The sequence below is a fragment of the Boleophthalmus pectinirostris genome, unplaced genomic scaffold (genome assembly GCF_026225935.1).
Source record: "Boleophthalmus pectinirostris isolate CB_2022bp ecotype Guang Dong unplaced genomic scaffold, ASM2622593v1 HiC_scaffold_17, whole genome shotgun sequence".
In the NCBI taxonomy this organism is placed as follows: Eukaryota; Metazoa; Chordata; class Actinopteri; order Gobiiformes; family Gobiidae; genus Boleophthalmus; species Boleophthalmus pectinirostris.
In genome coordinates, this window is record NW_026571115.1 from 23,612,264 (window position 1) to 23,628,338 (window position 16,075).

The 16,075-nt window shown below is 38.1% G+C and overlaps 4 protein-coding genes across 4 annotated transcripts; 3 read left to right on the forward strand and 1 right to left on the reverse strand.

Annotated features, from left to right (window-relative positions):
• Nucleotides 1-206: 206 nt before the first annotated feature.
• smcr8a (Smith-Magenis syndrome chromosome region, candidate 8a) lies at nucleotides 207-5,440 on the forward strand. The gene is made up of 3 exons (XM_020927236.2): nucleotides 207-1,294; nucleotides 1,588-3,276; nucleotides 3,604-5,440. The coding sequence occupies exons 1-3, from the start codon at nucleotides 690-692 to the stop codon at nucleotides 4,061-4,063; spliced, it is 2,754 nt and encodes a 917-aa protein (XP_020782895.2). The 5' UTR covers nucleotides 207-689; the 3' UTR covers nucleotides 4,064-5,440.
• A 393-nt stretch (nucleotides 5,441-5,833) lies between these two features.
• On the reverse strand, nucleotides 5,834-6,983 carry bud31 (BUD31 homolog). Its single transcript, XM_020927297.2, has 4 exons — nucleotides 6,791-6,983; nucleotides 6,482-6,604; nucleotides 6,229-6,395; nucleotides 5,834-6,151 (listed from the first exon to the last, which is right to left on the reverse strand). The coding sequence occupies exons 1-4, from the start codon at nucleotides 6,882-6,884 to the stop codon at nucleotides 6,101-6,103; spliced, it is 435 nt and encodes a 144-aa protein (XP_020782956.1). The 5' UTR covers nucleotides 6,885-6,983; the 3' UTR covers nucleotides 5,834-6,100.
• A 355-nt stretch (nucleotides 6,984-7,338) lies between these two features.
• On the forward strand, nucleotides 7,339-12,048 carry pdap1b (pdgfa associated protein 1b). Its single transcript, XM_020927299.2, has 6 exons — nucleotides 7,339-7,492; nucleotides 7,805-7,896; nucleotides 7,971-8,069; nucleotides 10,132-10,253; nucleotides 11,300-11,451; nucleotides 11,532-12,048. The coding sequence occupies exons 1-6, from the start codon at nucleotides 7,480-7,482 to the stop codon at nucleotides 11,582-11,584; spliced, it is 531 nt and encodes a 176-aa protein (XP_020782958.2). The 5' UTR covers nucleotides 7,339-7,479; the 3' UTR covers nucleotides 11,585-12,048.
• Nucleotides 12,049-12,408: 360 nt separating this feature from the next.
• shmt1 (serine hydroxymethyltransferase 1 (soluble)) lies at nucleotides 12,409-15,980 on the forward strand. The gene is made up of 12 exons (XM_020927218.2): nucleotides 12,409-12,591; nucleotides 13,244-13,369; nucleotides 13,537-13,682; nucleotides 13,753-13,868; nucleotides 13,948-14,108; nucleotides 14,184-14,265; nucleotides 14,380-14,592; nucleotides 14,672-14,785; nucleotides 14,943-15,065; nucleotides 15,148-15,264; nucleotides 15,345-15,455; nucleotides 15,525-15,980. Exons 2-12 carry the CDS (start codon nucleotides 13,277-13,279, stop codon nucleotides 15,695-15,697), a joined length of 1,449 nt encoding a protein of 482 aa, XP_020782877.1. The 5' UTR covers nucleotides 12,409-12,591; nucleotides 13,244-13,276; the 3' UTR covers nucleotides 15,698-15,980.
• The last annotated feature ends 95 nt before the right edge of the window (nucleotides 15,981-16,075 follow it).

Below are 16,075 nucleotides of genomic sequence, written 5' to 3' on the forward strand. Positions count from 1 at the left end.
CAATGCCGTTTGAGGGTATGTCGCAAAAAAAAATGAAAATAAAAAATACAAAAATAAAAACGCTATTTGTCTTATAATGTTGAAAGTGCTACAAATTTAAGTCTTTAATAGCATGAAAACATTTTTTTTTTTTTAAATCAAAGTGATTCTTGAGATTTTTTTTTTTTTTTTGTGTGGATGTGGGTAGATAGGTCACATGACGTGCTTTCAACCAGCTGGGTAAACATGGCGTCTGTCTCGACGTGAAAAATGTACTTTTCATACTTTTTAGTGTTTGTAGCATTTGCCTTGCAATATCAAATGCAATTTAAGGTTTAGAAATGCTGAACTACAAAGACACAATTCGTGGAAACGTCGAACGGGGCAGGAGAGGCGCGTTTTTGTGAGGCTGCTTACATTTTCTTCTACACATAAATGGAGCTGTCTGTCGAGGACATTGATTTGCGCAAGATAATTGTCTTTGTTACAGACAACGTAGGTTATGTGATGTGCCAGCTTGGTTAGTACCTGACTGAAAAAAAGTTAAGTACATGTTTTGAGTAGAATAATGGATTGCTTGGCTGCTGGTAAAATTATGTCGTTCAGTGCAGCCGGGCTACAAGCCTTAAAAATGTGTCTCGGCTGTTTGTTCAGCCATCTTTCAAAGTAAACCTTGTTATTATGCAGAATCTGATGTGGTGAATGCCACTATGATAGGTTCACCTGACGTGGTGGCGTTTACTAAAGAGGATGAATATGGCCAGTCAAATCCAGAGCCCTGGCCCACCCTCCCAGAAGAGTTTTCCATACCCCTTTATCCACCGGTTGACTCAAACCCATGGTCCAAAACGTCCTATGCCAAATTCACGAAAGACTTTATACTCATTTCTGAGTTCTCTGAGCAAGTGGGACCTCAGCCTCTTCTCACTATTCCAGATGAGCCCAAAGTATGTGGTACCTTTGACCTCAACTACTTTTCGCTGCGTATCATGTCTGTGGACTACCAAGCCTCATTTGTGGGACACCCACCTGGCAGTGGATACCCAAGACTCAGTTTTGTGGAGGACTCTCGAGTGGTGCTGGGTGACTCTAAGGAGGGGGCATTTGCCTATGTCCATCACCTCACACTTTATGACCTGGAAGCCAGGGGCTTTGTGCGACCTTTTTGCATGGCATACGTCTCAGCTGATGAAAGGAAAATCATGTTGCAATTTCAGGAGCTGTCACTCCGCTTCTCACAGGCCTCTGAGTGTTTGAAAGCTGGAAACAGGAGGGCCTTCGCCAAGGAACTACAGAGGAAGCTTCAGGATTTAGAGTAAGACATTTATTAATAATCTTGTATTGTGTCACTGACCTAATAGGTAACAGAAGCTACTGTTGTACTGTGTTGTAGAGTCTGGAGTTTTTATCTCCAGACATCAATTTATCTTATTTTTCAGTCATTTTCTAAAGTGAATATTTGTCTTAACTATAAACTGTGTATTTAAATTAGACCCTTTATAATAATCAGGCATTGGAAATAACTGTAACTTTAAAATGTTAAAGGAACGAGTACATCATAAGTGTCTTTAAATTTTGTTTATTTTTTAATTGCTCTTGTGCTAACAGGTACACTCACTCAGTGCTTCAGCGGGAAGAGGGTCTCCAGAGAGAGGCAGATCCTCAGACGAGGTATTCCGCACATGCTGTGGAGAAGGCCAATGAGCTGGCAAATGTAGAAAAGAGTATCTATGAACACAGAGACCTGCTGAAACAGATCACCTCGTACCATCGACGTCCACGTCGAGACCCACATGCCGCCACATGTCATAAATGCATGAGTGAGTGTTTGGCTGAGTGTGAAGATTTGCTGGAGAAATTCTCCAAACTTGCCGGCCCATTAGGTTGCACAAGTAGAAGGGAAAGTGGTGAAGAAGGCCAAACAGATAGTGAGGCAGGTGAAGATGAAATGGAGGAGGATGAGGAGGGTGTAAGGCGCAGGCCGTCATACACACCACAATTGATTAGAGCCAAGTCTGCCAAATGCTTTGACAAACGTCTGAAAACCCTCCAAGAGCTTTGCGATGAGAGGTTTTATGAGGCGTCAATGGAACTCCTCAAAGAGACTGAGAGGAGTTTTCGAGGTGACCTGTGTTACCTGTACACATGTCGTCTGGACAGAGCACTACGCAGGAAACAGACACTTACTAACTTTTTATTTGAGGAAGAAGTCTGTGATAACAATGAGGATGAAGTGATAATACGCCCATTTTGTCCTGTGAATCATTCTGTAGAATCTTCCAATATTTTAAAACCACCTCATATAGTACTGGCCCCAGAGCCTTTAGATGGCACTCCTGAACCATTCTCTGAGACCAGTCACACTCTGGAAAGTGAGCTGGGACTCGGGGAAAGCCAGCTGGAGTCCTCACCCTCAGACCAGACTCTAGAAACTCAGGATAGCTCTGAGGAGACTAAAGGCAGCTACAGTAGTGGGAGAAGTAGGACCAAACAACAACATTATCTAGACACTGTCAAAACTGGGCCTCCGGATCTGGATTCAGACTTGACTCCTGACCATGAAAGAGAGAGCAGCAGTGAGGACATGGAGACCACTGTTGGCGATGATGATGGGGACAATGGCGACCACACACCTGTGTCTTTACTGGAGCCAAATGGAGAATGTGAAGAGACTCCTGTGGAGGTCTGTGAGTCAGACCTGCTGTTACCAATTGACACAACATGTTGCTTGGCCCAAGATGGGTTTATTTATGAGGACTTATCTGTAGATATAGCAGCTGAATCACACCGTAACACTAGAGCACAGCCGCCACAAACACTGGTGGTGAATCAGGAACCACAGGCATTGCATCTGCTGCAGGACCACTACACTGTGGGCTCTCCCTCAAAGAGCCCTGGACTAGATCTGCCTATGGGTCAGCATGCAGACTCAGTTTCTCGTATGTCAGTGGAGGACGGCTCGGACTGCACCATGAGTGCTTCTACTGGGTCAGATCGAGCAGTCTCGCCCATTGGATATGCTGGAGTGGTGACTTTGCGGCAGAAGAAAAAGGCTGGACAGGGAGCTCTGCGGTTTGTGCGGCAGTATCCATTTGCCATGCAGGCACTGTGGTGTCTGCTGAGTGGACGAACACTGGTGGTGTTTGGGGAAGATGAGGGGAGAGTCCGCAAATTGGTGTCAGCACTCGCCCTCTTTGTGCCTGGTCCTGGGAAATGTGCAGAAAGAGTTCAGGCCTGGATGTCTGGCCCCTTCAGCCTAAGTGACATATACCGCTGGAAACTAATTGGACTGCAAAGGTATGTGAAACTGAAGTTTATTTTAATTATGTGGAGTAAGGCAGCTCTCTGTCTATACAAAGAAAATAAAATTAATAAAGTTAAACATTTTCTACAACATAAGTAATTTGTATTGATTTTAGAGTAACTTGCTGTCTGGATGTTAATACACATATAATTTACATTTTCTTTGTTTGAGTAATTTAATCAATAATGTTATCATTATTGTTTTTATGTTTTGTTTTGTTTTGTTTTTTGAGAAGATGTCCTTACTGTTGCCTTTTTTGCTTTACTCTTAAGTTTTGACATATCAAAAAGTTCACTAATGATACTCTTTGAATCCCCCAGAGTAAACTCTCCAGTGGGTTCCAGCACGCTTCATTCACTGTCACGCTACAATCGCTACATCTCTATCCTGGACATCGATCAGAAGACCTTGCATTGCCCTCCATACCGTGGCCAGTTACTTTCAAACATGGCTGACCACCGTACGTACATCCGCCGTGGGTCCACCTATTTTCTGCACCTCCAGAGCATGCTGTGTCGGCTGGCAGCCAAGGCATTCCTGTTGACGTTCACCCACCACCTTCACCTGCCTGTCAGCTCTGAGGAGGGCCCAGAGGTGGTGCAGGGACGGCGTAACTGCTTCCTTCAGGAACAGCTGGGCCTCAGTGAAGAGGATAGTCAGATTTTACTCTATCTCAGCCAGCTTATCACCCAGTTCTACCTGCAACCCCCCACCGAAAGCCGCACCGCCCCACCATGTTTTTCTTTTAAATATACCACCAGCGTTTTATACAAGATCTAAATTCACTGTTTTTAGCAGGAGCCAACTGAGTTCAAGGACCAAGTCATGTATCTTTTAGAACAAATGTGTCTGATTGTTTTAACAGTTGTTCTATAAATGTTTGTTTGCAGCTTGGTCTCTGAATCACACATCATCAGAGTCTTTGTTGTCACAGAGACATGTGATTGCCAGATTGAAAATGCTATTCTGCTGATTTAAGAAGCTTGATTCTATTTAATTTCATACATCCACAAGTGTTAAATTGGATTACTCAGGCTCCATCTCATCCAGATTGCCAACTGTTCACGGCTTTCTAACACTTGCTATGATTGCTGTGAGTGTGACATAGTATGAAATGTACTGTATATAATTTACTGGATTACTGTTGGATTACTTGCATATACTGGCATTATCTAATTGTTATAGCTGGTTTTGTGAATTCCATAGTACAAGAGAAAACATTTTCATTCTAGTGAATTTTTACAGAAAACATAGGATGACTGTATATTAAAAGTGCTTTAAGAGCATGAAGTAAACTTTCACCGAGACTTCTTTTGGTTGCATGAGAATGTGTATCCACAGTGTAAACTCAGACACATGTCCTTTAGCATGTCTAAGTGTAGAGCAAGCAGCAGCCAAAGATTTATGTTGGCACGCATTTCATTACTATTAATCAAGATGTTCCAGGGAAGTTTAAAGTGGTATATGGCCCAAATGTATCAGATGCTGTGTTGTCTTAAATTTGTGCAAGAATGTGGTGTCAGCATGAGCCTGTGTTGTGACAGGGTGAGTCGGTGTTATGATCACATTGCTGTTTCTATTAGTTATTGATATAAATTCCAAAAGATAATTGTTTGTTGGCTGTATAGACAATGGAAAACTGGAGCCCAGTCACTTTGGCCATTGTGCTACTGAAGAAGTGCATTTTGTTGTTTTTCTTATACATTTTGCTGTACGTCTCCATGGAAGAGCTGTAATTTTTTATCAGCTGTATTTAGGACACCAAGGTCATGGAGTAAGGTCAAACATGTAGGATAATGGCTGTTTAAAATGTATTACATTTTCACTCTACTTATTCGTCACTCTCTTTTTGTGTTAACATGTTAATACTGTGAAACTTTTTTTTTTGTACTGAACTTTATTTATAACCTATTGCAAAAAGGTGATTGTAATCCAAATAAGCCATACCACAGAGTGCTTAAACAAGTCTCACTGTGTCCTTATATTAATATTTCATGCCAGTTCATGTATTGTGTAATATCTTATAATAAGGGGCATCATTGTATTTTAATTTAAATAGTGTATCAAAATTGTCGTGTGCTCATTGTAACATTTTAAGATATTTTTTCGATTAAATTATTTCGAAGAACCTTGTGTATGGCAACTGCAATTCCTTTTAAAACAGCACTAAGCACAGCAGGACATACTGTATGTTGAGGTACATTTCATCTGGGAAAACATCAAAGTTGTCCAGGTGGTCCAGCAGAAGGAAAGAAAAGTTATAGGTGGACAAATAACACTAAAACATACTTAAAATGCTATAATACTTTTGGTTTAATAAAGGTCTTTGCCTTTTATGACTCCGACTACTCATGAGTATAAAACAATTCTTTGTTAAAGAAACTGTGTGTAGCACCTATGCCAAGCTCTGTGCTGGCTGTCATGTAACTGATGTTTGGTATCAGCAATTTGCTGAATATCTTAACTATTCACTGTCATTTTAGTCTTAAATCTGATCTGTCAAATTCTATGGGCCTTTTCTTTCAAAAAGAAAAAAAACAAACAAAGATGTAACTGATAAAACAAAATTGGTTTATTAAAAACCTTGGAAAAATAAAATGGTCACAAAAGGACATTAACATTGCAAAGTATGCATGTGAATATTACAAACAGGAATGGCAGCATGGGGTGTTTAGAACCTACCACATAAAATCATGAATGAAATGACAAATGGCCCCATAAAAGGTCCCCATTTTCTTTGATGTGATCACTAATGTTCTTCTAATGATGTTTGTAGATTGTAAATTATGGAGATGTTAAAGGAAAGAAACAATGTATTTAACCAGAACATCCTCTGCAACCACAGTGAGTGCATTCAATGATCCTTCCCTGGAGACGAAAAAGAAAAAATAGTTACACCACAAACTAAAATGAATAGCATTTACTCAGTCAGAAACAAGACTTACAACTTCTAATTTGCTCTTGGGAACACGACAAATGCAGTTGGTTCCAAAGTTGGTGTCTCTTGTCTGAATGCAGCGCAGGCAACAGAGGTTCTCATACCCCTGCTTCTTCCACTTTGCAATCAGGTTTTTATCGGCATAACCTTCTTTAATACAGTAATCATAAAGCTCTGCACAAAAAAATACAATTGTCAAAAACTGATGCTTAACAAAAGTTTAGTGAAATGTTAAAACATAATAAATTGATTAGATATACCTCTGCTAATAGCTTTTCTTTTGTAGAAAAGGTCGTAGATGTACCGACTTCTCTGATGATGCAGTCTGAAGATTGGCCAAAGCGCCTCCACTTTTCGTTTACCTTCGTGTGGGTCCGTCTCAGCTGTACACACACAATACAATTTTTTAACAATGAATATTGACATTTTTCTTTTATTTTATTATTATTATTTGGAGTATGTTTGACCAGAATTGAAGAAGATTTGTAATTCAATTCCCCCAATTCTAGAAACATCCCTCCACAGAAACTAAAAAGACGCGCTGGACGACTGTTCCCTTTTAGACGTACCTTCTCTCATTTTCTGATCCAACTCGTCCAAAGTAGGCTCGATAAGCTCCCATCCATCTGGAGGTGGTTTTCGACTTCTTTTCACTTTAGGCATAGTCTTAAACACACAGTAAAACAAAAGATTTCTGTGTTTACAGTCAACCTCAGTCGATGCTAGGACTTATCTTCGGCGAGTAAAAGTGACGTCACTGTGGGGTCCTTTTTGGGGTCTCGAGGATGACGTCATAGCGTAAAAACAACAAATGAATCAAAAATATTTTATTTTTTGTTGATGTGCATTTTTATTTTGGTGAAAGACATTTAAGTAACTGTACTTGTAATTTAAATTCAAACTTTCTCACACTTTGCTTCGGTGACATTTACTGTCGTATTGCATCACTTTAGTTGGCTAAACTAATGCCTTAACTATCAAACTACACGTTTACAGACTTTTATTTGATGAATTATAACTATTAGACGGAGCATATGTCCATATGTGTAGCGTATTCTAGCCAATGAGATGTGCCTGTGCCAAAACCCTAAAACCTGATTTGTAAATATTTTCCAGCAGGAAAATCACCTGGCTACTGAAAACTGTTTTTCGTGTCGAGTTTAGCCAGCTGTCATTTGTGCTCTCTGTTTTACTATTAATGTTTCAAATGTATTCTTGACCTTTCAGTTAATAAAAATCGGAGAAAAAATATTTTAACATGCCCAAAGGAGGTAAGAACGATAGTAAATGTATCTGGAGGGTTGTCTGTTTGCTTGTTAGCCAGTCTGTTATGTGTCTTTTCTTCTTTCATGGTTATCTTTTATAGCTAACAAATACTTACTAATATTAATTACTATGATTTACTTGTAAACTGTTGATCTGCTAGGGATTTATATTTGAATTTGTAATATATGAGGCTGTGGTTTGTCTGGGCTAGTTTGATCTAATTTTCCAGTGTTGTATTACTCTTAGTATGCAGAAAGGTAAGAGTTTGTAAGCATATGCATGAACTGACTGACAGTTGTGTTGATTGTTGTTAACAGGTAAAAAAGGTGGTCACAAGGGCCGTGCACGAATGTACACCAGCCCTGAGGAGATAGATGCTCAGATGAAGGCAGAGAAGGAAAGGAAACAGGTAGAGTAGTTTACTCCTTACAGCCCAGTGTGAAATAACTCAGCTCACCTGAGCCTTTTTGTTGTGTATTTTAGCAAGAGCAGGAGGAAGGTGACGGGGCAGCTCAGAATGACTTGGCAGAAGACAAGCTTCCAGGATCGGGATCAGAAGACAGTGACGATGAATCTTCTGAGGTTAATCTCTTTTGTGTCTGAACATTTAGAATAACTAATGTGCTACTAATTTAGCTTTATTTGTGTGAAATTCCACCTTGAGCCTATTTGTATGTGTTTTTCCCAAACTGTTCACTGAGCTTTTAGCTTTATCGGAGACATACACATTGGACATTCTGGTCCCAGAGTAGGTCAGGCCTGTTTACTGCATGCATTTCTCCAGGGAACTACACAGTAAAAGCAGCTGCTCATTACAAAGCACCTGTAGTTTTGATGTCTTTTTTGTAGTATATTGATTGATATATTGATTGATTTTATTGCTGGCTGTCTACAGTACATGATCAAGATGACTTCATGTCTTGAAGTGTGTAGTATCTGCCAATCCAGCAATCATTTCTCATTAGATAAAATCGATTATTTATTTTTTTATATAGTTTATATGTTTTTATGTTAAGTTTATCAAACGTTACACAATACACTTCATTTGCTTCTCTGAAAAGGTTCTATATTACACAAAATTTATTCCTTTGAGCTTTAAGCCATGTTAAAATGTTGCTACCTCATCAAAAACATACTTGGAGTTGTGTTTTGGTTTATTCACACATGTCTGCGTAATCCTTCAGTCTGTCTCTCTATAGCTCAAAAAGCTCCGTTACACCCTGTGAGGTCATGGTGTGGTAGTTTTCTAATTAAAACACATTATGACGTTAATAACTCTCTTTTACCTTTATTTATTAGAATTTGGAAATTCCATGGGTGAAAATTTCAAAATGATACTAGTGAAGATTATACTTTAGATTCTTGTGTACAGATCTCTATTTGCTTCATACTTCAACAGTTTCTGATGCACTCTGCCACCTTCCTCAGAAGTGTTACATGGTGTTGCTGTGACATATCTGTCAGTTTTTTGACAGATTTTGGTGTTTAGCAATCCATAGTTGGTTCTTCCTCTTGCAGTGATCTGATATTGCCAAGAACCAAGAACAAGTTAAGTCTGCAATATCAGACCAGTCCAAAAGGGAAAATTATCTAATGGATTGGGACAACTTTACGTCATAGGCACAGATAACAAGCACCATCTTTGAATCAGAGAATCCATCGATCTCTGGAAACGCACCCACCTGACTGTAAATTGGGGTGAGGGGGAGTACCAGCCTTCTCACACCTGGGATACAGTTCTAAAGTTTGAGAGAACTCAAAGCCTAAATATGCAGGGTTTCTGTGTTAAACATGTGTGAATGAAAAAAATACCTTCAGTTTGTGATGCATAAAATAAGGCCCTTTAATTGCTTTGCTTGTGAGTCAAGAGCTCAATTTGCCTCATGAAAGTTTCTTAAATCTGCACTATGGAACTATTTTGAGAGAGAGAATGTCCACCATCTGCTTATCTCCATAGATATGTTATTACATTTTTATCTTCAAGATTTTTTTCTGCAAAAACAGAAGTAAGTGAATAAATGCAAAATATGTATATTTAATGCAATACTGTAAAACATTCTAAGCAAAGCAGCTAATACTTTGTAGTGATCACTGGGGGTGTACTGCATAGGAATAGGAATGTTTATTTATATATATATATATATATATATATATATATATATATATATATATATATATATATATATATATATATATATATAATGCACACATTAGTAAACACTGCCAAATAAATAATATATTTGTTGGAAAAAAAATACTAAATGGTTTTAAAACTACACATTTTGTGATCAATATGAGCATTCATGGTCCTGTTTATATGTTTCATTTTCAATAAAAAAGTGAGAGTGCTAGCTAGATTGTGACAAAATTTGAGAGGGATTTGTTTAATAGTACAAAGTCAGCTCTCTGTTGTAGTTCCAACTAAGTTTTTTCAGGTCACATGCATTAAAGCAAAGCTCAAAAGTCTAACTTGACTGACAGACTTTCAGACAGAGCAGTGCCTTCAGTTAGCTTCACTTTCCAAAGAATGATGAATGGACATTTGATGGACCCCCACCTAAAAAGTGACATAGTGCCCCTTTAAACATGTACTTTTACATTTCAATTGATATTTTTATGCCTTTTGTTGATGCATTGTGTGCAGAGAAAAAGAGCTGGTGTAGAGGGCTTGATAGAGATTGAGAACCCCAACAGAGTGTCTCAGAAATCCAAGAAGGTGACACAGATTGAACTGGAGGAACCAAAGCAGTTATCTAGAAGAGAAAGGTAGGCAGTTGTTTATTTTAAAAAAGGAATTGTTTTATAAAAAAATATGACTAATACCCATTTCACAAACTTGCCTCCAGTATTTTACTATTGCTGAAATGCTGCAACACTAAAATGTTGCTTAAAACAAAGTTTGCTTAATAAGTGTTATAAAGCATTAAAACAACTGAATAAAGATTTTCCAAACACTTAGTCGCTTTACTATTTCATACATTATTTATTCATTCCATTCTCAGTGGTGGTTAGCTACTGTTTTAGCCACAGCTACCCTAGGGTAGACTTGTGGAAGTGATGCTGCCAATCTGCACCTTCAGCCCTTCTGACCACCAATCACACTTCCTAAAGTACATTGCCAAAGGACACAGAGACAAGCCACTGTTATCCACCTGGTTTTCTCAGCAGTCGCTCATCCAAGTACTAACCACACCCAACCCTGCTTAGCTTCCCAGACTTCCTAGATCAAATCGTTCTTGCTGAGGTTGTATGACTTTAAAAGTGCTAGATTAATCATCCTAAAATCCATTGGAAAGGATGTAATTAGTGAATTGCATAGGCTTTTCTACATAAAACATGTGATTCTTTTATGTTAGTTCTATTACTTCTATTAGTTTGTTAGCTCATAACTGTATTTCACTTATTTTTTTGGTAAATTTTTTGTGTTTAAAATGTGAATGTTGAGCAGAATCCCATTATTAAAACATAAATTGTAAAGCTATTTGTAATTACAATGCTTGTTAGAAAAATTACAATTTGATATTTTTTTCCAAATTGTAAAGGGTTTTGCTAAGCAGAAGACTTCTGCCGCAATTGTAGGCACTCAGTGGTGTACACCATGGACAGGGGATCGTCCCTAAACAGACATGTCTTACTTTAAAAGTGTTCACCATGTCAACACAGTGGTCTCAAACCAACTCCACTCAGAGCACTGTTTTTACAAGGTCTTTTCCACTATACCAACCAATCCCAGACATTGTTGTGGGACATTAAAAACTTGACGTTCTCTTCAGTAATGAGTTATTTTAACTATGCTATTTTATATGTTTCAGAGAAGAGATTGAAAAGCAGAAAGCAAAAGAACGCTACATGAAGATGCACTTGGCTGGTAAAACAGACCAGGCAAAGGCAGACCTTGCTCGTCTTGCAATTATTAGAAAACAAAGAGAGGAGGCAGCAAGAAAAAAAGAACAGGAGAAAAAAGGTAAGCACTGAAGCTTTGGAAATTACGCTGTGTACATTTACCAAAATATTTAAGTCTGACTTTTTGACTCTTACTTTCAGCCAAAGAGGCAGCAGCAGCAGCAAGAGGAATTGACTCACTTTCACTGAAATAAGAGGTGCATTCAAAGTATAAAGGACTGGTCTAAAATAACACATTAGCATTTAAAACAAAAGTTAACGATGAAGAGTATTTCACAATACAGTATATTGTGATTTGTGAACTGTGTGCAACACAATTATACATATTGTAATATTGGCCACATCATGGTTTTCAACATCAATACTGAGAACATGTTGTTTTTCCTGTTCACTTGGAAACACAATGAAAATGTACATGATTGTATCAATAATGGTATACTGCTCTTTACCTGTATATCTTAACTAATTTGCTTATTTTACCATGTTTTTGAAGTATCAATAACTATTTTATTAATGAGAAAATTCTGATTTGTCAGAATTGTCTCAATATTTATTTTTGGTTTTATTTACCAGTGACCTGGCTTTTGAATTCACAGCTGTGTATAAGGTATGACTGGAGATACAGAATGTACAAATAAAATTACATCTAATTTTGGAATGTGTGGTCAAATAGAGTGTAAATATAAAATGTCAGTCTACCAAAAAACAGATGTTTTTATTTTTAACTCAACAAATGGCAACATTATTCCCCCTAATTGGAGCTGTATGTATACCTAAAACATATGTAACGCATGTCATTTGTTCTAATATTTATATAAATTACTCCAGTTAAATTGTGTGAATAGTAGTAGTAATAGTATATAATGTTATCCTATTTCATACGATAAACTATAAAAGTAGACAACTGAAATAAATGCTAAATCTATTTACTTTAGATAATTTCATACTTATGAAATCAAAACCAAAATTATAATCTTCCATATGACCCATAGTGAAGCAGTTCCTCCGGCAGGGGGCGGCACAGGCGTGTCTCCTCACTGCGACAGAAGAAGACCGGTTGGCGCTTATTGGTGTAAAGTTTCGCGGACTTTATCCTCGTCTGCTCAGACCGGACCGTGCTTTTTTGTGTCTGCCTCATGGTCTGTCGCCTGACCACTTTACCGCTGACCACAGCAGGATCTATCCTTGGACCTAGCACTTGGTGAGTAAAGAAAGGCTCATGTAAATGCCTATGCATGCTTAAAACAAAAGTTGTTTTACTATGCACGGTTTTTCGTCAGTGTCAAAGTATTTCAAACCTTCAAACCAAATTCCTCTTTGTAATTTATTAATAGAAATGACAACCGATCTCCAGTTTTCACATAATCCCACTACTAGTTAAGGAACTGTCATATAATCGTGTTGAGCCAAATCAAAACTAGCTTCTACTCTTCAAATAACTTCACATTTCTCATGTTTTGTTTTCTTGGCTCATTTGTGGGTCAGTGGGTCGGGGCGAAACAGCGGTAATAAAAGTCATAGGACGTTTTGGGGACAGAGATCACATGGAGACCTCGTTCACTCAAACTTAGACGTATGGCTGCATGTAACCTCAACAACAGAGCCATATCTTATCTTCAATTTTGTAAGTGAGGATGCGATGACCATCCCCTCCAGGTCATGTCAGTGTACCGTTCAATGTTCAATGGATCTGTTTGTCACGCCATTGCTACATGATGCAAAGCAAAGCTGGTGCCCATATTCTCGTATCGTATAAGAAATTAAGCTAGTGCCACTAACAATTTTGGCTTCTTAGTTAAGTTATAAACACATTTCTTTTCAGCACTGGGTTGATGAGACGTTTTTCTCTTCAGATTTCCCTGTGAGCAGAATAAAACTACCACAAAATGTCTCTGACAAATGGCCATTGTGTGAGCAAAGAAACATGGGACAGTCATAACAAGATGATGTTGGAACCTCTCGCTGTCAATGACTCTGAGGTTTGTGCATTTTACATTTTGTGTCATTCGCTGCATTTTAAAAGCCACAACACAAAAAAAATGTTGAGGTTGCTTGAACTATTTTCCATGTCTTTTTTTGTAAATAAATTTTTGTGATATTGATTTATAATGTGATTCTAATTCTTCTACTATATTATGTGTTTCAGGTATTCTCTATCATAAAAAAGGAGAAGCAGAGGCAAACTTATGGTCTGGAACTAATTGCATCAGAAAACTTTGCAAGCAGAGCTGTTCTGGAAGCTCTGGGTTCTTGTATGAACAACAAGTATTCTGAAGGGTATCCTGGTCAGAGGTATGTGGACATTTATCACGTTAGATATTTGCTTGAAGAATACTTAATTTATATAATGGGCTTCGATCAGGTACTACGGCGGTACAGAACATGTGGATGAACTGGAAAGACTCTGTCAGCAAAGAGCACTGGAGGCCTTTGGACTAAATTCTGAAAAATGGGGTGTCAATGTGCAACCATACTCTGGTAGTAGACAAGTTTATATTAGGAATATTTTTTTTGACAGTGTAGCTTTTGTGACACGCTATGCTTTTTTTTTTTTTAGGTTCTCCCGCAAACTTTGCTATTTACACTGCTGTTGTGGAGCCCCATGGACGAATCATGGGACTGGATCTCCCTGATGGAGGTCACTTGACTCATGGTTTTATGACTGAAAAGAAGAAAATCTCAGCAACCTCTATATTTTTTGAATCAATGCCCTACAAGGTAAACATTTTGATCTTGAATATTATTTTTTTCACTGCTAAAATAACTGATGCAGATGCATCATCTTATCTTAAGGTAAATCCCGATACAGGATACATTGACTATGACAGACTTCAAGAAAATGCTAAACTTTTTCATCCCAAACTCATTATTGCAGGTTAGTTCTCCATATTTTATATCTCTCCTAGAGATATACGAGTTTCAAGTAATATAAAGATACAAGTTTCAAGTAATATAAAGTCATGTGATTCTTCGCTTCTCGTTTTACAAGGTACAAGCTGCTATTCTCGTAACCTTGATTACGCTCGAATGAAGCAAATTGCAAATGAGAATGGAGCATATCTGATGGCTGATATGGCACATATTAGTGGATTAATTGCAGCTGGAGTTGTTCCCTCACCATTTGAACACTGTGACATTGTTTCAACAACTACACACAAGACACTGAGGGGCTGTCGTGCAGGTCTTATCTTCTTCAGAAAAGGTGTGGAGCCATATATACCTCATTAAAAAAGCTTAAGCTGAAAACAACTTTTCTTATATCTGGTTTTGGTTTGCAACAGGTGTAAGAAGTATTGATGCAAAAGGCAAGGAGACAATGTACAATTTGGAGTCTCTTATTAATCAAGCTGTGTTTCCTGGCCTGCAGGGAGGACCACACAATCATGCCATTGCAGGTATATTGTATATTCATTGACACATTCTTGTGTCTAAAATATACTCATACTCATGTTCACAGATGGTGTAGTGGAGTTGCAGCTCTGACCCTGATCATTTAACAGAGGTCTTTGCCAATTTCATTTTGAACCTCTTAATTATTTTTTGTTGTTTTAGGTGTTGCTGTAGCTTTGAAACAAGCCATGACACCAGAATTCAAGGCCTACCAAATGCAGGTTTTGGCCAACTGTAAAGCCCTTTCCAATGCCCTTATTGATCGTGGCTACAAGATTGTGACTGGTGAGCCCTAAAGCCCTAAAATTTAAGAAATTATGTGTCCATACAATTTATTTTTTGTGGTGATGTGGCATTTGTTGTTTAGGTGGTTCTGACAACCATCTCATCCTGTTGGACCTACGTACCAAAGGTACTGATGGAGGGAGGGCTGAAAAAGTTTTGGAGGCCTGTGCTATTGCTTGTAACAAGAACACCTGTCCAGGTACGCACAACTAATGATCTAATAATCTGCATGGAACTGCAGTAATCAAATGTAATTTTCTCCCTGTGTGTTCACTCAAGGAGATAAAAGTGCTCTACGTCCCAGTGGCCTGAGGTTTGGCTCTCCAGCTTTAACCTCAAGAGGTTTAATTGAGGAAGATTTTAAGAAAGTCGCAGAGTTCATCCACAAAGGTAACTCAGAAATTTCACATGCATTTTGAATTCTTAATCCTCAATAATGCTAATGTCTGTTTTGAGCAGGAATTGTGTTGACGTTGGAGGTGCAGAAAAGCATGGAGCCCAAGGCAACCCTCAAGGAATTTGTTCAAGCCTTGTCCCAGGGAGAAAAGTTTCAGCAGCAGATAGCTGGGATCCGGGCTGAGGTGGAGGCCTTTGCTGGTCAGTTCCCAATGCCTGGCCTACCTGAGCTGTAGTGTTTGCTTCAGAGAAAGAAAATCCAGTGATTGAATGGTTATATGTACTTTTCGAATTTTGTATTTGTCTTGTATATCCTCTTATGAGCTTTAATCACAAAGATATGCTATAAATTATTTTGTACTGTAAGCATTTGACATCATACAAAGAGTATAATAACTCATAAAAAAGTCATGCTTTATTTTTTTTCTTCTAAAAAAAAATTTATATGGATTTGTGCTGTATGTATCCTGTTTTCAAACTTCCTACAAAGAATGATTGTAATAAAAGATCTGATTTTGATTGTTCTTTAAAACTTCAATTATAGCTTTCAAATGTCATTTATGAAGTGAGAATTGCTGGTTATTAATTAACACATAGGAGGTGTACACTGCTAT

Coding starts and splice junctions, on each gene's coding strand:
- smcr8a (XM_020927236.2), top strand. CDS start 690: ATGATAGGTTCACCTGACGTGGTGGCGTTTACTAAAGAGGATGAATAT. Junction 1,295..1,587: donor AGGAAGCTTCAGGATTTAGA/GTAAGACATTTA, acceptor TTGTGCTAACAG/GTACACTCACTCAGTGCTTC. Junction 3,277..3,603: donor AAACTAATTGGACTGCAAAG/GTATGTGAAACT, acceptor TGAATCCCCCAG/AGTAAACTCTCCAGTGGGTT.
- bud31 (XM_020927297.2), bottom strand. CDS start 6,884: ATGCCTAAAGTGAAAAGAAGTCGAAAACCACCTCCAGATGGATGGGAG. Junction 6,605..6,790: donor GGATCAGAAAATGAGAGAAG/GTACGTCTAAAA, acceptor GTGTGTGTACAG/CTGAGACGGACCCACACGAA. Junction 6,396..6,481: donor AAGAAAAGCTATTAGCAGAG/GTATATCTAATC, acceptor TTTTTTGTGCAG/AGCTTTATGATTACTGTATT.
- pdap1b (XM_020927299.2), top strand. Junction 10,254..11,299: donor CAGTTATCTAGAAGAGAAAG/GTAGGCAGTTGT, acceptor TATATGTTTCAG/AGAAGAGATTGAAAAGCAGA. Junction 11,452..11,531: donor AAAAGAACAGGAGAAAAAAG/GTAAGCACTGAA, acceptor TCTTACTTTCAG/CCAAAGAGGCAGCAGCAGCA.
- shmt1 (XM_020927218.2), top strand. CDS start 13,277: ATGTCTCTGACAAATGGCCATTGTGTGAGCAAAGAAACATGGGACAGT. Junction 13,370..13,536: donor TCGCTGTCAATGACTCTGAG/GTTTGTGCATTT, acceptor TATGTGTTTCAG/GTATTCTCTATCATAAAAAA. Junction 14,786..14,942: donor ACACAATCATGCCATTGCAG/GTATATTGTATA, acceptor TTGTTGTTTTAG/GTGTTGCTGTAGCTTTGAAA.